At 46.4% G+C, this 23,313-nt stretch overlaps 1 protein-coding gene across 2 annotated transcripts in view; it reads left to right on the top strand.

Moving 5' to 3' along the window:
- The window catches only part of TRRAP (transformation/transcription domain associated protein), a 157,018-nt gene that overhangs the window by 69,826 nt on the left and 63,879 nt on the right, over positions 1–23,313 (top strand). For both annotated transcript variants that reach the window (XM_066576375.1, XM_066576374.1), the window contains exons 44-53: positions 2,389–2,602; positions 7,849–7,974; positions 10,313–10,459; positions 10,638–10,840; positions 13,826–13,947; positions 14,459–14,672; positions 16,376–16,555; positions 20,024–20,170; positions 20,285–20,404; positions 22,607–22,894. In XM_066576375.1, coding sequence (XP_066432472.1) covers positions 2,389–2,602; positions 7,849–7,974; positions 10,313–10,459; positions 10,638–10,840; positions 13,826–13,947; positions 14,459–14,672; positions 16,376–16,555; positions 20,024–20,170; positions 20,285–20,404; positions 22,607–22,894 — 1,761 coding nt within the window. The remainder of the gene's footprint in view (positions 1–2,388; positions 2,603–7,848; positions 7,975–10,312; positions 10,460–10,637; positions 10,841–13,825; positions 13,948–14,458; positions 14,673–16,375; positions 16,556–20,023; positions 20,171–20,284; positions 20,405–22,606; positions 22,895–23,313) is intronic.

Genomic DNA, 23,313 nt, shown 5'->3' with positions numbered 1-23,313 from the left:
GCCTAAAGGGGTTGCATTTATGACCCATTGTCCAAAACTAGCAAAATCAGGAGTGTTTGCAATTACAATGTTTTTAAACATTTGGGGATGGCAATGGCAAACCACTGCGCAAAAACAGTCTGCCAAGAAAACGTCACGATTCGACGTCACCCGAGGAGTCGGTTATGACTCGGTGCTTGAACCAGGGAACTTTACCTTAAAAGTGAAGCAGTCCCCAGTTTTCACCCTCTGTGCTTTGCAATAGTTTTTTTTTTTGCCTGTGAACATGTTTTGCAGTATTTTTTATGGGAAGCGGTCCATTCTCTGATGTTCCTGGCTTCCGGTATGTGTCTTCTCTCTCTGCAGTGTAATCCCTCATGCACACTCATGCCATTTGCACTGCAATGGACACTGGCCCAAGGGGCTCATGGGACATGTAGTGTAGATGATATCACTGTTGGTTAGATGTCTCTATAAGATGCATATTCTTCTACGTAAGTGTATTTTCTAGTCCTGAAAAGACATTTTTTCAGACCGTTTCTGCAGTGAAATAACAGCCTCATATTCTTGGTTGTTCCATTTGTTCATCCACTGATTCTCCTACATAACAAGCTCTCCATAATTAGCTGCCTAAATCCCAAGTCTGATGTAACCAGCAAATGCAATTTATTAATAGGGAAATGTTCTGCGCTCGACGAACAGCTGATACGATTTCATGTATTCTTGTCATTTTAGGGGGAAATCAGTGTATGTCATAATTGCAGTGTTCAACAAACCTACTGGCAAATGCCATTTATCTATGTGCTGAAATACTTAGCTGCCACTCATCTGACGCTGATTAATTAAGCTCCGATACATTAATAGCCACACATCGGGGCCTAAAGCCTTAAACACGGGCGATGAGCTTTTATCTCAGCGGGCCATCCCAGGGTCTCACCAGAGAAGAAGCGGATTACTTATTTAAAGAGGATGTTTTGACATCTCCATCTATATAGTGGTGCCCTTACTGGCAACGTTCACCACTTAGAGAGTGGCATCTGACAAGAGGGACTCAACAGGTTCCAAAACAATTGCAAATGCCCCCTACCATCTAAAAGCAATGATCAGGACATTGTACATGTCAAACCGCTATAATAATATTGCCTGATGTAGTTAACTCCATTCTCTTATACTTTGCTTCTTTTTTTTTCACAGGGCACTGAACACGATCTTTATATTTAAATGTCATTCACAAGTTTTTTTTTCCCATGATCTGTCACTTTTTATTGCTACCTTGAGTGACTGTAATGTAATAAACACTTCTGCAGTTTCACAGCGCAATTTCAACAATAGCAAAAAACTTTAATTCCTCTAAAATGTCAAAAAAATAAATTCTGAAGTTGTTAGACATTCTCAAGAATATACGGAGTTGTTTCTTAAAGGCTATGGTCACCTTTAGGGCTCCTGCACACTTGCGTTTTTCTTGCGCGTTTTTTTTTTTTACGCGATTGTCAATGGGACTTTCTAATGTTAAAAATGCATCTCACAAAAATCGCAAAGCACCAACTTGCGATGCGTTTTTAACATTAGAAAGTCCCATTCGAGGGAAAAAAATGCGCAAGAAAAACGCAAGTGTGCAGGAGCCCCTAGGGGCATTTTCTTTACTTAAATGCATGTTTTTTGTCTGAAATGAATTTTCACAATAGAGTATTATTAAAAAACCTTGGACTATTTGGGTCCTGCAGCTTCTATACATCAGGGTATACATCAAGCTGCAGAGAGCCTTTCACTAGCTGACCCATCAGTCCCCTGCCCTTTTACTCACCTGGGAGATTGGGGCTGGAGACTGAACCATCAGTCAAGCACACTGATAAATTTGTTAGTGAAGAGCTTTCTGCAGCTTGCCATATACTATGGTATGTAGAAGCTGCAGAAGTCAAGCGGTGCAAATTTTTTAATTAAATACTATTGCAAACACGCTTTTTGTACGAAAATATATGCATTTTAAGTACCAAAAGTTCCCTCAAAGGTGACCGTAACCTTTATATTATTTTCACATTACCATCATGGCTACCTTTCATCATCACTATGCTGAATCCATTTCCTAATGAATCCTAATAGATCGCTTTCACGAATAATGGGATTCTTGTACAATATGGGCCTGTTCTTGCTCCCACTGGGGCATTCTCACCAATATTTGAAAACCAAATTTTGGGCTATGTTAAACCCTTCTTCTCTCCTATTACGAAATGCCCTCAAAACACCTAGAAGCACCCCTTTTTAAAGCGAATTCACTCAAATCCTGCTTTCTTGCCGAACACATTAAATTGGAATTTCACAGTATATGATTGGTTGTGTTGGGTATTGCTGTACATTTGCATGTAGTATGATGTTAAATGTGTTTGTCTTGATGTGTTTGCCCCTTTGCAGGAACAACCTGCCCAAGCCAATTTTGCCAACATCTGTACTGGTCTGGAGGTGCTGAGTTTCCTCCTTACTGTGCTCCAGAACCCGGCTATACTCAGCAGCTTTAAACCTCTCCAAAGGGGAATCTCCGCCTGCATGACCTGTGGAAACACTAAAGTCCTCCGAGCCATCCATACTCTGCTTTCTCGACTGATGAGCATTTTCCCCACGGAGCCCAGTAAGTTCTATGGTCGGGTTAAAAAAGTAGTTTGCCACCTTGACATACTCCTATTCACAGAATCTAAACTCCTAATCTCAGGCAGGTACTTGCAGCACAGTTTATTAGGAAGCCAATTATATAAGCGTGTCTTAAGGAAACTCAGAAGAAAACTTTCAGAAATACAAGGAGAACATGGAGATGCGGATCAGAGTTGTATAGATACTAATGACTGATTTACTAAGCATACGTTTCTTTCTATGTGGCAAAGTTTTGTAGCTTTTTTATGTGTATTGTGCACCAAAAATCTGCAATAGAGAACAGTGTAATATAAGGGAATTATTCTCCAAATCTCCATTCACACGTGACGGTAAAAATCTGCAGATTTTCAAATCAACAGCATGCTCCGGATTTCTTGTGATTTTGCACTGCAATGGTAAAATTTTCCACCAAGTCTAAAAGTAGCCTAGGGGTAAAATATAAGAGTGCTGCTTCTTAAAAAGGTATTCAAAGCTCAGTCCAAAATTCCAGAGATAGGAATAGCGTCTGTATGTTGCAGCTACTGGCGGCTGGGGTTACGGATCAGCCATAATGGGAGCTAGGGAAATGGAGCAGCACAGCAAACTGCACTGTTTCTGTAACTTTTAACCCTTTTCAATCCACTGTCTGACGTCTAAAGACATTCTGATTGGAAGCTGTACAGCTTCTGATGTTGGAAGACATCCGGCAGGGTATTCTTAGTGTATATTTCTGGCCGCTCTGTTGTCGGAGGCCTCTCCAGTATGTCCAATACCGCAGTACTGGCTCTAGGCAGCAGGTGGCACCATTGTATAATGGTAGAAGGAGAAAACCCCTCTAGGAAAACCCTGAATCCAAAATTGGATTGCAAAGGGTTAAGATGCAAAAAAAAAAAAGGCATAGCTCGCTGTTCTTCTCTGTTTTCAGAACTCTAATTAATTTCTATTTGAGTTACAGAAACAGTGTAGAACAGCCAGTTTCCGTAATCCCACCATCTCAGGCAGTGCACACGTCAGGTTGGGGGCAGAGGACTCCTGTTCTGGCAATTTATGTCCTAAATGTCTTTAGTAGGAATAACCCTTTAATGGTCCTTTTACACTGGCTGATGATCAATAACAGCTGTATGGTGGAGATTAATGATCAGTCGGCTCCATAGAGCAGATAATCTGCCTGTGTTCACAGGTAACGAGCGCTGACCGATATGCTCGTTATCAGTCAGTGGGCGTTAGCACGGCATATGATCTCCTGGTGTGAGAGGACCAGAAGTGTCGGGACATAGGTTAAATGGGTTTTCAAAAATTGCTTCTTTTGGTCATGTTTCCACTGTCAAACCAATTAGGCCTTAATTGGTTAAAGAGACTTTCCAGGCAGAAACTATTGATGGCCTTTCCTCAGGATAGGTCATTATTAGGTAATGACTAGGGACCTGCCACTTGGGGAAGTTATCGCGATTGGGGACAGAAGCCTGGTTACTCCCACTGAAATGAATGGGAGCTGATGTACATGTGTTATAGGAGGCTTCAGCTCCCATTGATTTCAGTGATAGTGAAGTCGATTAGGGCACTTCCGCGCCTGACGTTGATGAGAACGTTTGTCCCACTGTGCTGGCAGTGGGCCGGGCGATCAGCTGACTGTCGGGGATGCTGTACGGCGGGTCCTCGGTAATTAACAATTGATGACCTATCCTGAGAATAGATTTTATCCAGAAGACCCCTTTAAGTCCCATACTGGTCGTCTGTAGTAGCATAGACTATAGAGAGACATTACAGCTGTTCAACATGGAAATATCAGCATAGACTGGAATCTCTGGAATCAGAGGTAACCGATCCCTTTTCAGCGTCTTACTCTCCCATATGAGTCACCCCTAAACTTATTGAGTCCCCCCTCATTCCAAAAAGCAGGTAGCCCTCCAGCCTTAATGACGGTACTGAGTCTGTCAATGGCTGTATTGTAACATGCCTCATCTGTAAGTGTATACCGCTTGATCTCTTGTTTATCAAGCTGGGCCATTAAAACCGTAAGAAGCCCAGTTAATTCTCAGTGATGACTTAATACGCAGACAGTCCCTCATTGTCAGCTGTGAAGGGGATATGATATTTCTCTGGTAGGACAAGGGCCCCTTTCAGAAAGAACTCATTGTCCTCCTTTGTTGTACGGCTCACTTTGTGATTGCATTTTTGTGTGTCTAATCCTCTTATAGGCAGCGATGTCATTGACCGCGCACCACGATCGCGGGCACCGCTAGCAGGATTACGAATCCTTTAATTTTTGCAAAAATGAACATTTGTTTTACCTTGTTAACCCCTCTGACCTTAAATGGGAGTGAGATTAATCGTGAAGTGTGTATTACTGGTCGGTCTGTGTGGTTTTAGCTGTAGAAAACTGCTAGACCGTATCGTATCCTTAATTACGTCTCCTTGAATCTCCATTTTTCTCTTTTGGCTGTAGGATATTTACAAATGAAGCTTCCCCCTGGGACGGAGGTTTCATGGGCTCCTGGGTATAGTGCTTGAAATAAAGTTACTAGTGGAAACCAGGATTGTAGCACATACATTTTCTGTAGTGGTGGTCTTTGGGTTGAAGGATTTTGCTTGGGGTCTATTTTCTATAGTAGGACTGTGCTGGTTGTGGTCACTTTGGTCTACTAGATGTCGTCTTCAGGTTTGGGTAAGAAAACATTTTGATCCACTTGCTGTAGTATGGAGAACTCAAATGTGACACCTTATTTCATCACAGGGCTGTACATCACATTTGACCAGAGTTAGGACATGAGGTAGGCACACAAGAACAGTTCGCGGACTCCCCTTCACCTCCTCAGCCCTATTTAACAGTGGCAGCTGCATTGCACCCCCATATAACTGTAACGACCACAATGCACCCCCATATAACTAATGACCGCAATGCACCCCCATATAACTGTAGCGACCGCAATGCACCCCCATGTAACTGTAGCGACCGCAATGCACCCCCATGTAACTGTAGCGACTGCAATGCACCCCTATATAACTATGACGGCCGCAATGCACCCCTATGTAACTGTGACGGCCGCAATACACCCCTATGTAACTGTGACGGCCGCAATGCACCCCCATGTAACTGTGACGGCCGCAATGCACCCCCATGTAACTGTAGCGACCGCAATGCACCCCCATGTAACTGTGACGGCCGCAATGCACCCCCATGTAACTGTGACGGCCGCAATACACCCCCATGTAACTGTGACGGCCGCAATACACCCCCATGTAACTGTGACGGCCGCAATGCACCCCCATGTAACTGTGACGGCCGCAATGCACCCCCATGTAACTGTGACGGCCGCAATGCACCCCCATGTAACTGTGACGGCCACAATGCACCCCCATGTAACTGTGACGGCCGCAATGCACCCCCATGCAACTGTAACGACCACGATGCACCCCCATGCAACTGTAACGACCGCAATGCACCCCCATGCAACTGTAACGACCGCAATGCAACTGTAACGACCGCAATGCACCCCCATGCAACTGTGACGACCGCAATGCACCCCCATGCAACTGTGACGGCCGCAATGCACCCCCATGCAACTGTGACGGCCGCAATGCACCCCCATGCAACTGTGACGGCCGCAATGCGCCCCCATGCAACTGCGACGGCCGCAATGCACCCCATGCAACTGTAACGGCCGCAATGCACCCCATGCAACTGTGACGGCCGCAATGCACCCCCATGCAACTGTGACGGCCGCAATGCACCCCCATGCAACTGTGACGGCCGCAATGCACCCCCATGCAACTGTGACGGCCGCAATGCACCCCCATGCAACTGTGACGGCCGCAATGCACCCCCATGCAACTGTGACGGCCGCAATGCACCCCCATGCAACTGTGACGGCCGCAATGCACCCCCATGCAACTGTGACGGCCGCAATGCACCCCCATGCAACTGTGACGGCCGCAATGCACCCCCATGCAACTGTGGCGGCCGCAATGCACCCCCATGCAACTGTGGCGGCCGCAATGCGCCCGCATGCAACTGTGACGGCCGCAATGCGCCCGCATGCAACTGTGGCGGCCGCAATGCGCCCGCATGCAACTGTGGCGGCCGCAATGCGCCCCCATGCAACTGTGACGGCCGCAATGCGCCCCCATGCAACTGTGACGGCCGCAATGCGCCCCCATGCAACTGTGACGGCCGCAATGCGCCCCCATGCAACTGTGACGGCCGCAATGCGCCCCCATGCAACTGTGACGGCCGCCATGCGCCCCCATGCAACTGTGACGGCCGCCATGCGCCCCCATGCAACTGTGACGGCCGCCATGCGCCCCCATGCAACTGTGACGGCCGCCATGCGCCCCCATGCAACTGTGACGGCCGCCATGCGCCCCCATGCAACTGTGACGGCCGCAATGCACCCTCTCCGATATAACTGTGACAAGTGTTCCCTCCCCATACAAGTCTGATAGCCGCAGGCCCCCCCCCACACACACACACACCATCCTCCATTGAAGCATGACAGTTGCAGTACCCCTATAACCGACTGCACACCTTTCTTCCATAACAGGATGACTTAATTGATTCCTCACATTAGCTGTTGCTTTAGTGCAGGAGGGTAAGCTTGAAGGAGCCATCAGATTACAGCTCTTCTCCGAGATCAGGCTGCACATAAGTGCACAGGGATGCCCCTTTTAGACCAGCTGATTCTCCTTTGAACGAGCTGGTGACGTCACCGCTAGCTCATTGGCGCTCGTGCGACCTGCTTAGACAGGCAGATCATCGTTGAGAATCGCTCACTTCTTCATTAGTGTTTAACATTCCTACACGAAACACCGAGTGTTCAACTCAACGATAAGTGAACGAGCCAACGATGATTCTTATGCTGACTGAAACTGAACGAAAAGCGACCAATTCTCTTTCGGTTGTTGACGTGCATTTAAACCGAGTGATCATTCACTTTTGCTTGTTTGAATGATAATCATTCCGCCTAAATGCAGCATAAGTCTCCTGCCTGTTCATTATTTTGGCACCTGGTTGTAGATCACGTACTTAGCAAAGTATAATAGAGTGAAATCTGTGTATTGCAGTGCTACCTCCATAGAAGTGCATGTCAGTACAGTATGCTACCTCATATAAACTCTCCCATTGTTGCTAGTCATGGAACGTACTCCAAATCCTTGATGTTGGATGATGCCCATAGCACAGAACAAGAACAATACACGCTGTGATTGGATGCATCCTGTGATACTAATTCTCTGTGAATTCTGTCCTAGGTACCTCAAGTGTCGCTTCCAAGTATGAGGAGCTCGAATGCTTATACGCTGCTGTGGGCAAAGTCATTTATGAAGGGCTTACTAATTATGAAAAAGCTACAAACGCAAACCCGTCTCAGCTTTTCGGTAAGTGCTGGACGCACTGTGACTGCCTTTGAAACTTGTCAGTAGGGCTACATCTCTGAAGATGCACCCTCCGACTCCGGTCAATTATGTCACAGCTTGATGGATCTTGTTACCCACAATCCAGTGCGCTGAATGTTCTTAAAGCATCCTGTAGAAATTTGGAAGACTAGCGGTTCTTAGAGTCGCTAGTAAAGAGTTGTTTTCCCTCTCCCTATATGAATAATACATAAACACACATTTGCGCTACTTCGAGGGACACATTTAGTTGAGAAGTTTAGTGTGTACATTTTTATATAATAGCAAAACCTGCTATAAAATAAGCTCATACATTGGATTTATTCACTTTCTTGTACCCAGGAGGGCATTTTAACATTGCGCTCAGTTTTTTTTTTCCCTCCAGAACAATACCTTTCTATCTGACTGCTACCGTGAATTGGTTCTGTCAGTAATACCGCAAAAGAACCTGGGCTGTGCAAAATGTAAATGCTAGCTGTCCCTCACTGCCCTCCCCTGTGATCTCTGCCGACAGGTGTAATTTTACTTAAAGAATTGCCTGCTTGTCAGGTGTCATTGTGCATTTTGCAAAACACTTAGAAAGAACGGAGTTTAATTTAATCAGTTGCTTGCAAAGTGCTTCAAGGTCAAAAGCTAAAGAATATGCCTGGTGCCGACGATGGAGGTGTAATCTACTTATGTGTAGCAGGCGCTTGACACTGGTTTTGCCTTCGTCTTTACAAAATAAAGGTCCGCCCGCACTGCTTTTTACAGCATCTGTCTAGCGTTTGGCTTCAGAAGTGTGATAAAGAATAAGTGGAAGTGTCTGATCGCTGGGATCCTCACCGATCACAAGAATTGGGAGTCTTATGTACCCCCGAATGAATAGAGTGGTGGATGTGAATGCACACTGCCGATCCATTCATTTCCATGGGTCTGTCCTGTTTCCACATGCTTCTACTCTTCGCCTTAGTCTGCTCATTGAAATGAGCAGAGCTGTGTTGCATATTCATTCGAAGAACTTCGATACCCCATTCTTGCGATCAGTAGGGATCTCTCAGAGTAAACGGAATACCCCTTTAACTTGGCATATTTTCTTTGAAGGAATTTTTTAAATATTTTTGCGCACAAGGGGCGGGGAGGAATGGAGGGAAGATCTCTCTCCCCCCCGCCGCAACTCACCTGTCACCCGCGCCAGCCCCCGAATCTTTAGAGGCGAGCGGGGAGATACTCGGCTAAGGCACTACTCGCTCGAGTAATGTGCCTTAGCGAGTATACTCGCTCATCTCTACTGAGAACCCATATAGACCTAATGTCGGTTCACAGTGAATGGGGACGGTGGCTGGAAGAGGTCTCCGGCGTGCTCCGCCTCCATTTACGGACCTGTGAAAGGACAAGAGTGATAGTGGTCCCATGTAAAAGTACCCTTAGAATTTGCTACAATGTGTCATATAGGTATCAAGAGATCACATTGTGTTATATATGGGTTTCTACAGAATTATAGGCAAAGTTTTAAAGGATCGTTCCAGAAAGTGAACTTCTTAGCATGATGGGGTATAAGTATCAGTGGGGGTCTAATCATGAAAATGGGAGTCCTAAGTTTTCTCAAATGAATGGATGGGCATGAGGAGTGCATTTACCACTGCATTCATTTCACTGGGACTGCTGAGATCTCCAGCAGTCCCACAGAGATCATTGCAGTAATAGTGCACATGTGTAAGCGTTAATCACTTAATTCATTCAGGGTCACTCAGAACCCCCATTCTCATGATCCGTTGGGGCTCCAGTGGTCGGACCACCTCTGATCAGCTATTTATCATCTATCCCTTTAATGTGTTGTCTAGGATTTTTCTTTTCTCCAGAAACTCCACTCTTGTCCATTAGTTATATCTAATAAAGTACTGCCATGTTTAATTCACTTGCAATACCAGACACAACCCATAGACAAGAGTGGCGCTGTTTGGGAAGGAGGGGTGCAAGCCCATTTCATTTAACCCTAGACGGCCCCTTTAAATCAGTGAGCTAACATCATACACAGAACAAATAGGAAGATAGCAAATTCATGCCGGCTACATCTGCTTTGTATTAGCAAGTGTTTTGCCTTTAATCTTACCTAATTAAGAATCTTCTAATCAATATTCTCAGTAGTACAAAGGGACAAAACATAAAATGTATTAAGAGTTTACTCCAAGGGTTAAACACTCCGGTAATAAAACGTATACAGCAGCCTGGTGCCTTTTTAATATACCGGGGATTAGATTTTGGCTTGTAACCTCAATTACTACATAAAGGGGCCAAAAATTGGAGGAAATGACAGCTAATAACTTGTGTTTGCCTTGGTCAGGTACCCTGATGATCCTGAAGTCGGCCTGCAGCAACAACCCCAGTTACATAGACCGACTGATCTCCGTCTTCATGCGCTCCCTGCAGAAGATGGTGCGAGAGCACCTGAACCCACAAGCTGCCGCTGGCACCGCCGAAGCCAATCCAGGTATTTAATGTGCAGGAAGTGGCACACAAGTCACCGGCTCCTGCACAGAAAGAATTCCCCCCAGCTTTAATTATTTCCGTTCGTCTTCGTGATGGATGGCGGGGCACTGTGCCAGCTCCTGGGGTGCGGTGTCTGATATTTTTGCTTTAAACTGGCTCCTTATTCTTTTGCTCTGCAGCGGGCACCAGTGAGCTGGTAATGCTTAGTTTGGACCTGGTGAAAACACGTCTGGCAGTCATGAGCATGGAAATGAGGAAAAACTTTATTCAGAACATCCTAACTTCTCTTATTGAAAAGTCCAGCGATGCCAAGATCCTCAGGGCCGTGGTAAAAATAGTAGAGGAGTGGCTGAAGAATAACACCCCTATGGCCGCAAATCAGGTGAGCTCTGCAATAAAAAAAACCAAAAAAAACAACTTCATTATGGTACAGTCCAGCACTACAACTCCCAGCATGCACTGTGAGGCCGCAAACTGCAAAGCATTAAAAGCTGCATTTCTGCCCATCCCCTTGTATCGTATGCTGTGGTATTTTTCTACAATTTACCAATGAGCAGGTAATTTTGCGGCAAGGATCTTCAGTTTTCTAATCTCAAGTGGCTTAGGTTGCCATAGTAACCTGTGACTGCCTTGGGCTCTATACAAGCTTTTCAGCATTTCCCCACATTGCTCCTGTCGCTGACATCAGGATGCATTAACATGGCGAGTAGATCATTGAAGAGGGCACTGTGGAAGGAAATCACAGACCACGCAAAAGCTGAAATTCTGCATTATGCTACCAATACTAATGGCACATCGTTATTTAGAATTGCAGCGGAATCCGACGCGGCCAAGTACACTGCTCACCCGTCCGGGTCTTCTGCTCACCCGTCCGGGTCTTCTGCTCACCCGTCCGGGTCTTCTGCTCACCCGTCCGGGTCTTCTGCTCACCCGTCCGGGTCTTCTGCTCACCCGTCCGGGTCTTCTGCTCACCCGTCCGGGTCTTCTGCTCACCCGTCCGGGTCTTCTGCTCACCCGCCCGGGTCTTCTGCTCACCCGCCCGGGTCTTCTGCTCACCCGCCCGGGTCTTCTGCTCACCCGCCCGGGTCTTCTGCTCACCCGCCCGGGTCTTCTGCTCACCCGCCCGGGTCTTCTGCTCACCCGCCCGGGTCTTCTGCTCACCCGCCCGGGTCTTCTGCTCACCCGCCCGGGTCTTCTGCTCACCCGCCCGGGTCTTCTGCTCACCCGCCCGGGTCTTCTGCTCACCCGCCCGGGTCTTCTGCTCACCCGCCCGGGTCTTCTGCTCACCCGCCCGGGTCTTCTGCTCACCCGCCCGGGTCTTCTGCTCACCCGCCCGGGTCTTCTGCTCACCCGCCCGGGTCTTCTGCTCACCCGCCCGGGTCTTCTGCTCACCCGCCCGGGTCTTCTGCTCACCCGCCCGGGTCTTCTGCTCACCCGCCCGGGTCTTCTGCTCACCCGCCCGGGTCTTCTGCTCACCCGCCCGGGTCTTCTGCTCACCCGCCCGGGTCTTCTGCTCACCCGCCCGGGTCTTCTGCTCACCCGCCCGGGTCTTCTGCTCACCCGCCCGGGTCTTCTGCTCACCCGCCCGGGTCTTCTGCTCACCCGCCCGGGTCTTCTGCTCACCCGCCCGGGTCTTCTGCTCACCCGCCCGGGTCTTCTGCTCACCCGCCCGGGTCTTCTGCTCACCCGCCCGGGTCTTCTGCTCACCCGCCCGGGTCTTCTGCTCACCCGCCCGGGTCTTCTGCTCACCCGCCCGGGTCTTCTGCTCACCCGCCCGGGTCTTCTGCTCACCCGCCCGGGTCTTCTGCTCACCCGCCCGGGTCTTCTGCTCACCCGCCCGGGTCTTCTGCTCACCCGCCCGGGTCTTCTGCTCACCCGCCCGGGTCTTCTGCTCACCCGCCCGGGTCTTCTGCTCACCCGCCCGGGTCTTCTGCTCACCCGCCCGGGTCTTCTGCTCACCCGCCCGGGTCTTCTGCTCACCCGCCCGGGTCTTCTGCTCACCCGCCCGGGTCTTCTGCTCACCCGCCCGGGTCTTCTGCTCACCCGCCCGGGTCTTCTGCTCACCCGCCCGGGTCTTCTGCTCACCCGCCCGGGTCTTCTGCTCACCCGCCCGGGTCTTCTGCTCACCCGCCCGGGTCTTCTGCTCACCCGCCCGGGTCTTCTGCTCACCCGCCCGGGTCTTCTATGTTCTTCACTGAGGATGTGTGCAAAAGCCGTAGATGCGCAGTGGCAGTATTTTTTTTAAAACTCCTGCTTTCCCGTGGAATCAGGAAGAATTGTGGACCGATCCGTGCAGGAACCGCACTGAAATGGAGCATGCTGTGATTTGTTTTATGGACCAAAAGCTCCGCTAAACAAATCCGCATTCTTTAATTCATGTGCAGACACCCACGCTTCCCTAGGGGCGGCTTGATTTGCCGATCTTCCGCAAATCAGATCCACCCGTGGACATTGGGTTTTGATGCTTAGGGGTGCCTGGCCGATCCAGTATTTACATGAAGCATCCTTCCATTTCCTAAGAGCGGTAGTCCTGGTTTAGGACGACTACTAAAGTAGAGCTGCAACAACATGCTGTATTCAATTGCACGTAAAATTGAGTTAAGATAAACCTTTAGGTTTAGCACACCTCCAAATGGCTATAGGGTATCCATCATCCTATTATGGCAAATTTATTAACCCCTTCTTTATGTGTGTTGGGTGTTTTTGCATGGTGCGGGCTTGGGTGCCACGTCCGCTACATACGCCATGGGCTTCAGCCATCTTTGATAGCTGATTTCCACCTGCAGCAACCACAATTTGAGATAACACTCGTCACAGCTGTTAACTCTTTAAATGCCAACGTCAACTCTGACAGCAGCATTTAAAGGCAGCAGTCGGCCTTTGGATGCCTGTAAACTCCAATCAGAATGCAGTATAATGCAAGTTCAAAGTCCTCTACAAAGTACGTTTTGGCATGTCAGACTCAGAAGTGTAATAGCCGTTTCAGCTCTCATTGATTTCAATGGGAGTGAAGCCAGCCAGGCAACTTCTGCTCCAGTCTCCCATGACACATGTCTGGCCCACTACACTGGCAGTGGGTTGGGCAATCAGGTGATCACCAGGGATCCTGATGTGGTGGGTCCCTAGCGATTCACTATTGATGACCAATTCTGAGGACAGGTCATCAACCGTTTTTGCTTGGAAAGCCCCTTTAAGCCGCAGTGTGTGAGATGCTCTGCATCTCAACATGAAGAGTTACATGTGAGGCGCTTTGCCGGGACAGAACAGCAGCAATGGGGAATAAGTAAGCTGGATCCTGATAATGTGTGTATATAAAATGTTTATAGTCATGTATTCTATGTATGCTACAACCTTTCTTATCATGCAGACTCCCACACTTCGAGAAAAATCCATTTTGTTGGTGAAGATGATGACTTACATAGAGAAGCGCTTTCCGGAGGACCTGGAGTTAAATGCACAGTTCCTGGAGCTTGTTAATTATGTTTACAGGTATGTAAAATGATGGGCGTATGCATAATCTCAGCAAGCTAATATGTAAAGATTAGAGATGAGCGAATGTACTCTTTTCGGGTGTTTTTGGACTCGAGCACCGCTTTTTCCGAGTAACTGACTACTCGGACGAAAAGATGCGGGGGGTTGCAGAGGGGAGTGGGTGGGGGGAGAAAGAGCTCCCCCCTGTTCCCCACTGCTACCCCCCACTCCATCACACCGCCCCCCGAATCTTTTCGTCCGAGTAGTCAGTTACTTGGAAAATCCGGTGCTCGAGTGCAAAAACACCCGAACCGAGTACGCTCGCTCATCTCTAGTAAAGATGTCTATTAGTGTGTGTGATCTGTATGATGGAGAAGAAATCAAATTACAAGACGTGAGCATGCCTTGATTTATACAGTACTGGAGGACCCTTTTATATATGGTTCTCTATGATACCCCTGCAATGACCCTAACTCTTTGTACTTGGTTGTTAATGACAGATATATAACTTTTGTGTTACCTATTGCAGAGATGAGAACCTTTCTGGGAGCGAACTTACTGCCAAACTGGAGCCTGCTTTTTTGTCCGGACTACGCTGCTCTCAGCCCCATATTCGGGCTAAATTCTTTGAGGCCTTTGACACATCCATGAAGCGCCGGGTGTATGACCGACTCCTGTATGTCACTTGTTCTCAGAATTGGGAAGCAATGGGCAATCATTTTTGGATTAAACAGTGTATAGAGGTAAGCTGGAGTGCTGAGGCACAACACCATCCATCACAAAAGTGACAGTTGCCCTTTGATTACCTCTAAAAGCACACATCAGCCTTCCTGACATGTCTATTCTGAGAGAACTTGTGTTCTTCATGAAGTAACAGTTTTGGAACACCTTTCATCAGTGTGCAGTAGGTTTCTGTCTTGGCTAGTGAGAGGCCTGCAACATGGGTCAAGAGGGGTGTCGTCTCTCCTCAAGGAGAGCATCCAAAATGTGTGTGCAGACATCTAGGGGGTGAATAGGTCAGGGGGATGGCATCGTCTTTCCCCAAGAAGAGAACACCTAGAAGGGGTGTGAGAAGACACCTGAGAGGGGAGTGAGGAGACTTATAAGGCCATGCATGCTCCCCAGGTAACTTGTGCAAATAAGGAAGATGAAACAATACCTCTGCAGCGCCACCTATTGGATGGCAGCATTTCTTCAAATCAATGTACAACTCTTTAACAAGTCTGTAAGCCAATGATTGGGAATAGGAAATGCACACTCTGATACTGTCCAATCAGTACTGGCAGTAGAGAAATGCTCTTTTGAAAAAGTAAATGGCAACACCCAGATTTCATTTTATTAATACATTTCTAGGAGGAGTCATAGAGGAACATACTTCTGACACAAAGAAGGAATGTTCCAGAATCATTATGTAATGGAGAATACAGGTATTTACTAGAACAGACATGTCAGGAGTGCGGACTGATTCTCTTTAAATGCATTTTAAAAAGTTCTAAAACTTTTGCAGCCCCCCCATGTAAAGAGTCAGTGTAAAAGTGCCCAGCGTTTAAATGACAAACAATAAAATGTTCTTTTGACATTCTGTCTCATCTTTTAAAAAATTGTTTGTCGGCAGCACCTCCCTTGTCTTAAGGGGATGTGATGCTAACGTTAATGTTGACTGGTTCATATGAACAATGCTCCACACAACCACATGATGAGTGCACAATTGTGAAACCAACAAAGGCTGATTGACTTACTGTATTGCCAAACTGTGCTCATTACAGGCATTAATCTCTTGTTTTTAAAGGGGTTGTCCAGTTGTAAACTATTGATGGCCTATTCTTTAAATAGGCCATCAATAGTAGATTGGCGGTGTTCCATCACCCAGGACCTCTACTGATCATCTGTTTGCTGGGACGGTGTGCTCATGCACTGCGTTGATTTCTGCAGAAAGGCTTGGTACTGCAGGCCGATCAATTCAATGGGACCTTTTGCTTGTAATACCAAGACTGGCCACTGCAGTGGGAACAGAGCTGTCTGCTTCCTGCATAAATTAACTTGTACACAAGCACACTGACCTAGCAAGCAACTGATTGTCAGACTTCCTGGGCAGCAGCCTGTCGATCTACTATTGATAAACCTATCTGTAGATAGCCCAGCAATAGTTTTAAAGCTGTAGAACATCTTTAAGTCAGCCACAAACCTTGTACATATATTCTTCACTGTGCAATAGATCAGGAATACGAGTCATTTCTATATGAACTCGCCCAGCCTTGCAAGAGTAGAGAATGAAGCATTTGACAACATTTTGCATTTTTGTTTGTGGCGTTTTCCATCATCTCAGCCCTGTCTGATTAATCGGCGCTCCCTTTCAGCTTCTCCCTATTTTGTACATGGGCTCGTTTCACAAAGATAAACCCTCGTCCTATTAACCCTTTGATCCCCCTGACTTTGATCTGTGCAGCTCCTGCTGGCCGTCTGCGAGAAGAACACTACAATTGGCACAAGCTGCCAGGGCGCCATGCTCCCATCTATCACTAATGTCATCAATCTAGCAGACAGTCACGATCGGGCAGCGTTCGCTATGGTAACCCACGTCAAGCAAGAGCCGAGGGAGAGGGAGAACAGCGAATCCAAGGAAGAGGTATTATTATTATTTTTGTTAAGAATTCAAATCGCCTTCAAAGCCGCAGTTTTTAATGGCCGCAGTTTGGTTATGAGACTCGTGTTCTTTGTTTGCGGTCATCGGGGTTAAATGTATACAGTTCCGATATGCTCCAGCTTTCCCGTGGGATGAAAGAGCTTTTCTGAAACCTTTTGTTTCTCCGGCGCCTCGGTACGACTTTTCCTAACAGTTGTTTCATTGTTCCACGTGTGAAAGCAGATCTATCAAAATCTCAGTTTCCTCGGAACGCAAGGCATGACAGATAGCAGAGAGACTAAAGCCCTCTCTATCTGCCCATGTAAGATCCTAAAGGCTAGATCCAATTTGCAGTTAACCTTTTCACTATGTAGTATGAAATCGCATTTTTTGCAAATCCCTAAAATAGTTAAATTGGGAGATTTACACAGTTATGTAGTAGTGGAGCGCTGAGCAGGCCGCTGCAGGGATTGACATATCCTATGCCTGCTGGTAGAAATTTTCCGACTCCGGCTTATAAAACATATATATATATTATAAATCTAGTATAATTAATTCAATCCAGACCCTTCAGGATGTCAATACATCAATGAGAATATTTCCATATAGTATTTACTTCAACAAGGGGCCACTGAAGATCAGAAGTCCCCTATCCTTGCTTGAAAGAAGCACAAACAATGTCAGGTAAGCAAGAGAATTATTTAGGCCAGGGTTTATTCAAAGCAATGTACAATAGGTGGATTTCCCAAAATGCAATGCGTTTCGCTACCTACGTTTTTGGATCTGGTAAGTTCTAATTTATTCTACTTTACCACTTTGGAGCACTGACCACCTTGTCTAATACACTGCAGTGTTGATCATGACGTATAGGAGGTTAACACGGAGTGGACTCCCTCTGTGATGTCATCGGCCCTCCATCATGAAATTGCAGAGAGCCATTGGGCTGCCATGGCCTGTGGTAAGCAACGATAGTGATAATATACTGCAGTACAGAAGTACTGCAGTGTATTAAGTGAGCGATCTTGAGCCACGTTTGGTATTGTCACATTGATAAAAACCCGTACAATAGATTGAATACACTTTTTTATCCATCATGACAAACACTGTAACAAAAAAACACAGCAAAAAGCAGAGCCAAGATGCACTTTTTGTTCACTTCGCCTCCCAAAAAATACAATGAAAGTGATCAGAAAAGTTACATGTACCCCAAAATGGTAGCAATGAAAACTGCAGCAAATCAAGCAAAAAAAGCCCTCGTACAGCTCCAGCCACGGAAGATGAAAAAAAAACCCTACAAAATATATACTTTTTTAAAATTATTTTTAAAGGATCTTTAAAGGTCTAGTCACCTAAGACAAACCCCCCAGTAATCAGCACATATCTGGGGGGCTGCCAATAGCAGTCTATTATGGCCAGCCCTTCATTAGCATAGTGATTGGTGCATGCAGATCTGTTCATCTCAGTATTTAGCAATATGGTTGCTTTTTATGCAAGGGCTGAAGGGCTACCCAATAGTTAAATCTGCTGGCGCTTCCTTGTACCACATTTTTCATTCTCCTGGCCTTTTCCGTTGGGCAGCTGCTTTCCCCGTATAATACATATAATGTACTTGATCTTGCTGCTTTTTGCACAGATTATCATAGCACCTTTTGGTTTTTCCTGTTTTTATATGAACATTCTGAATTTTTAATGGAGTTCATGTCTTGATGGGGAGTTTAGTCGGAGATCCTCGCCATCTCTTCCAATTTGTCAAACGTCCACCATTGCCAGAGGCTCTAATATAATTGAAAAGCCTGAGAGACCCGAGCAGCCGTCATACATTATAAAAATAACAGTGTCCACTGCCAAAGTATTAATAGAAGTGATGACTCCCCTGAACAGCCCTAGGACAAGGCTTCCTCCATTTAAAGCACACCTTCAGCGTCCGACAGTTTACAAGCAAGTCAGGTTATCCTCACAATAGTCAATCAGCCCAGGGCTTTATCATGTAGGTATAGCCGCTGAGTCTCCTGCTGCTTGGCTGCTGTCTGTACACTTTCCCAGAGCATCCTCAACCTCCTTAGTTATGAGCTATCTGTACATCAAGCAACCTTTTAACTTCATCGTCAATACTGTAACTTAAGACAGTGAGCGAGTCGATAAAGACTTATGCAGACCGCAGTTGGGTTCAGAAAGATCTACTTATGTATCTGAATTGAAAAGAAAAGCTCAGTTGAGCGTGTGCAAGTCAGCTGTCATCAAATTGCATGGAAACTAACTTTTCGCACAACTTCTGCGCACCTAACAACCTGTGTGTATCATCAATCTTGTAATATACTTGAATTATATTTTCGTTGGTTTTACCACTGAAATTAAGTTGAAAGTGGCTGCCACTAGCGGTCTCCCTTCCAGCTGCTTTGCAATCCACTGCCTGTCGTTAGGCATTTGGCTTCTCTAGTAGCAGCGACACGGAGACACTGCTAGTTACTACATCGAACAGAGGGGCAGGCATTCAGATGCTGTCTTGCAGCTGATTGGAGCAGGGCTTTAAAAGGTAGCATGGGGAAGTGTGGGAGAGGAAGTCCTGGCCAGTACAATACTGGCAAAGTGACTGGCTTAGGGCATGCCCCCATCTTGTAAGTAGATTGCAAACAGCAGGAAAATCTGCATGAAAAACTGAATTGTTAGAGCTCAACCTGGGTGCAAAGCAACAGTCAATGAAGACCTGGGCTGCTTGTGTTTTTTTTTTGTTTTTTTTTTGAAAACTTGGGTGCTCTTTAAAAATGCCCAATTTATTGCACTAGCTATTATAGCGCCACCTAGTAGATATTTTCTTTATAGGCAGGAATTATGAACATGAGAGCTTTAGGCCTCATGTCCACAGGGAAAATCAGGCCCGCTACGGATTCTCCATGGAGAATCCGTAGCGGGTCCCTCCTGCCCCGCGGACATGAGGGCTGAAAATAAGAATTAACTCACCTCTCGCCCGCTCCGGATCTTCCCTTCGCCGCGGCGTCATCTTCTCTGCGTCGCGGCCGAATCTTCTTTCTTCGGTCCGGCGGATGCGCAGGATAACGACGGTGACGTGCCCCGCGCATGCGCCAGCCCAAAGAAAAAAGATCTGGCCGCGACGGAGAGAAGATGGAGCCGCGGCGAAGGGAAGATCCGGAGCGGGTGAGTAAATTCCGATTTTTGTCTCCCGCGGATCCGGACGGCTTCCATAGGCTTCAATAGAAGCCCGCGGGAGCCGACCCCGCGGTAGCCCGGCACGAAAATGGAGCATGGTCCAGATTTTTTCATGCTCAATTTTTTTTTAAATCACTTTTATTGACCATCCGCAGGTATTTATCTACCCGCGGGTGGTCAATGCATCCCTATGGGATGCGGATCCGCGGGCAGGAGAAGAGTTAAAATCCGCTGTGGATTTTAATTCTTCTTTTGCCCGTGGACAGGAGGCCTTAAGGCTATTAAAACCATTTGTCTTTTATTCAGGATGTTGAAATTGATATTGAGCTTGCACCAGGGGACCAAAGCACCAACCCCAAAACTAAAGAGCAGTCCGAAAAGGACATTGGGAATCAGCTTCATATGTTAACCAACAGACACGACAAATTTCTGGACTCTCTACGAGAAGTAAAGGTCAGTGCTGCTGATCCTCGGCTTGTTTGCTGTACAATAGTCTGCATATTAGAATAACATGGTTAAAGCCATAATATCCCTTTATGATCGGGTGTCCTGTTTTCTCCACTGCAGACTGGAGCCCTTTTAATTGCCTTTGTTCAGCTGTGTCACATCGCAACCCCCTTGGCTGAAAAGATTTGGATCCAGCTTTTCCCAAGATTATGGAAAATACTTTCTGACCGGCAACAACATGTAAGTTACTCTTGTAGTGAAATTTTTGTTTTTGACAGTTGGGTGTGCATCTCACCACTAGGAGGCAGCAGAGTGAAATAATACTGAAAATTGCGCTCCAGGCTAAACTTTAGGAAAATATCCTAAAATATTTTTGTATCTTATAGTCTTAAGATGAAAACTTGGTGCATCTTTCACTGCTTTTTATATGTATCCATTGGAATAAAGTGACCCAGTAGGTGCGTCTTACCAAATTATTTGAGTTAAAGGGGCTCTACAGGAGGTTAAAAAAAATTGGCCAACTGCAAAGTAAGCCACCACTGCTCACAAAGTGAAGGCATGGCCTGTCATATCCTAAACACTAGAACGAGGGGACACAATCTGAGGTTAGTTGGGAAGAAGATGAGTAGCATTGTCAGAAAAGTAGTAGAAGCGTGGAGCAAACTTCCAGCAGACTTGTGAAATCCTCCACAAATGAATGTAAATATGGGATAATTTTACCTCTATCTTTACGGTGTGTTCACACATAGTGGATTTGGTGCAGATTTTGACACAGATCTGCAGCAGATTTCACCCACATGGATTTGCCCATTGACAAGGGCTAAATTTGCATTTGGGTACGCAGCCAAATATTTGCATAGCTGCTAGAGGAGTCCTCGGCTCAGCTGCAGGCTCGTGCTGTAGTTTTTAGAGGTGGAATCCACTTGGAAAGATCTGCATTGAATTCCCCCTTATGAGCATAGCTTAATGGGGATAATCTGGCTTCCGTCATGTTTTCCAGCATTTTCCTGGATAGAATAGTGCAGCCTGCTGTGCTATTCCTTCTGGCACTTCATGTCGGCGCTGGGGACTCTGAACGGTGCTCTGATGTAGAGGGGAACAAAGCCTAAGAGAGAAATAAAAAGGACGTAAAAAAGTTTTAAAAAAGCTGATTCAGCACTATATCTCAGTGGGGGCATGGCGATGGTATTGCGTACGGGACCCTGGGGGCAATGGAACATGCATTTCAATTTTGTGTTCTGGCCTCTAAGAGAGAAAGTAAAACCCAAATGCAAAGTTGAAGAGTAACATGTGAGAAGCAGAAATCATCTTTCCAATCTCTTAATCCCGTGGGACTGCAGCTATGACTGAAGTAAGGGCCCATTTAGATATCACGATTATCGCTCAAAATTCACTCAAAAGCCATGTTTTGAGCAATAATCGTTGTGTCTAAATGTGCTGCCATTGTGCATCATTCATTCATCGTTGATTTCTAGCAAGTCACTGATGACTGTTATCAGCGCCGCACGCTGATTTTTATTCAGTGGGCGGTGCTGATAGTATTCTTTCAGCTGGTATCCCACTGGCAATTCTCAGTGGGACACCAGCTGAAAGCTCTTGAGAGCAATACTACTGTTTGCATATAAAAAAAACAGCTGCTTTGTTATCGGAGCTATCGCGGTGGTATCCTGTGCGCTTGCATAATAACTAATAGAGTTATGCAAAGATGATCGCTCAAAACTGTCACTCAAACTGTCGTTTGAGCGAATTTTGAGCGATAATCGTTCCGCGTAAATGGGCCTTAAGGAAAGTGTACTATCTCTTACAGGGGGCCCAACAGAAAATTGAAATTTATTTTCTGGGCCCATAGTGTAGCGCATCCATGCCTTCCTATTCAAGTACACTATTGTTTCACTATAGGACACCAGTATTGTAATCTAGCGCTGGATACATCTTTATGCCTACACCCTGTATAAGGGCAAACTAGATGGACCATGTGGTCTTTTTCTACCGTCCGTATATATGTTTATAGGATTGGAATACTAGATGAGTTGTGCATTTATTTCACAAGTCTATTAGATATTATGAGGTTTATATAGGAGGAATTGTCTGGTGCAGTCTTCTTGACTCCAGTACTTGCTACTACTTCCATACCGGATATTGTTCTTCCACGTCAGATCTATGGATATTTGTTTGTCGGGGAATGATATATGATTGTGCACAATTAAAATATCATGTTTTCCTGTAAATCCTCTACTCGTGCAGCCAGGCAGTTTATGTATATTCCTTATGGGAAATGTGAAGATGCTTTGTGATAGTGGTAGAGTGCGGCGTTGCGGCAGGTATTGCTGTTTATCATTCACCAAGCCTTCCTTGTACACATGAGTTATGTACTGATACAGGTGCTCTGGAGATCCCAGTTCATTGGAGCTTGCAATCTTTGCTATTTCTTTTTGTTCCCAGGCGCTGGCTGGGGAAATCAGTCCGTTCCTGTGCAGCGGGAGCCACCAGGTGCAGAGAGATTGTCAGCCGAGCGCCTTGAACTGCTTCGTGGAGGCCATGTCTCAGTGCGTCCCCCCAATCCCCATCAGGCCTTGTGTACTCAAGTACCTGGGAAAGACGCACAATTTGTGGTTCCGCTCCACGCTCATGCTGGAGCATCAAGCGTTCGAGAAAGGGCTCAGCCTACAGATCAAACCCAAGCAGACAACGGAGTTTTATGAACAAGAAAGCATCACCCCACCCCAGCAAGTAAGTGTCATTTCTTCTGCCTCAGCACTTTTGGAGAAGGTATTTATATAGATTCTGGCCGGCAGACAGGAAGAAAGTAATAATCTTTTACTGGGCTGATAATGTTCCATGTTCTTTGTTTTTCCTGCCAAATGCACTATGAACACGTATTCCCAGCCGTTAGAACTTCATTCGATTTTCTTTTTCCTGTGGACAGAGATGTTCAAATAATAAAGTCCCAATGAAAAACTGCTCTTAAGGACAATTAATAAAGCGCCGACACTAATACAAGAGGGTGCCATGAAAATGAGATGGCATAGCATGCAGAAATGAAAACCCACAAAAGCAGACTATTAAAACTTGATAATAAAGTAGCCTAAACTGCAGCGGGCAGCTGTCAACTAGCAAGAGGAGGCGGCGATGAGCCGCTTGTGCCTACT

This window comes from Eleutherodactylus coqui, chromosome 8, assembly GCF_035609145.1.
Source record: "Eleutherodactylus coqui strain aEleCoq1 chromosome 8, aEleCoq1.hap1, whole genome shotgun sequence".
In the NCBI taxonomy this organism is placed as follows: Eukaryota; Metazoa; Chordata; class Amphibia; order Anura; family Eleutherodactylidae; genus Eleutherodactylus; species Eleutherodactylus coqui.
This window is presented reverse-complemented; position numbering and strand designations above follow the sequence as displayed.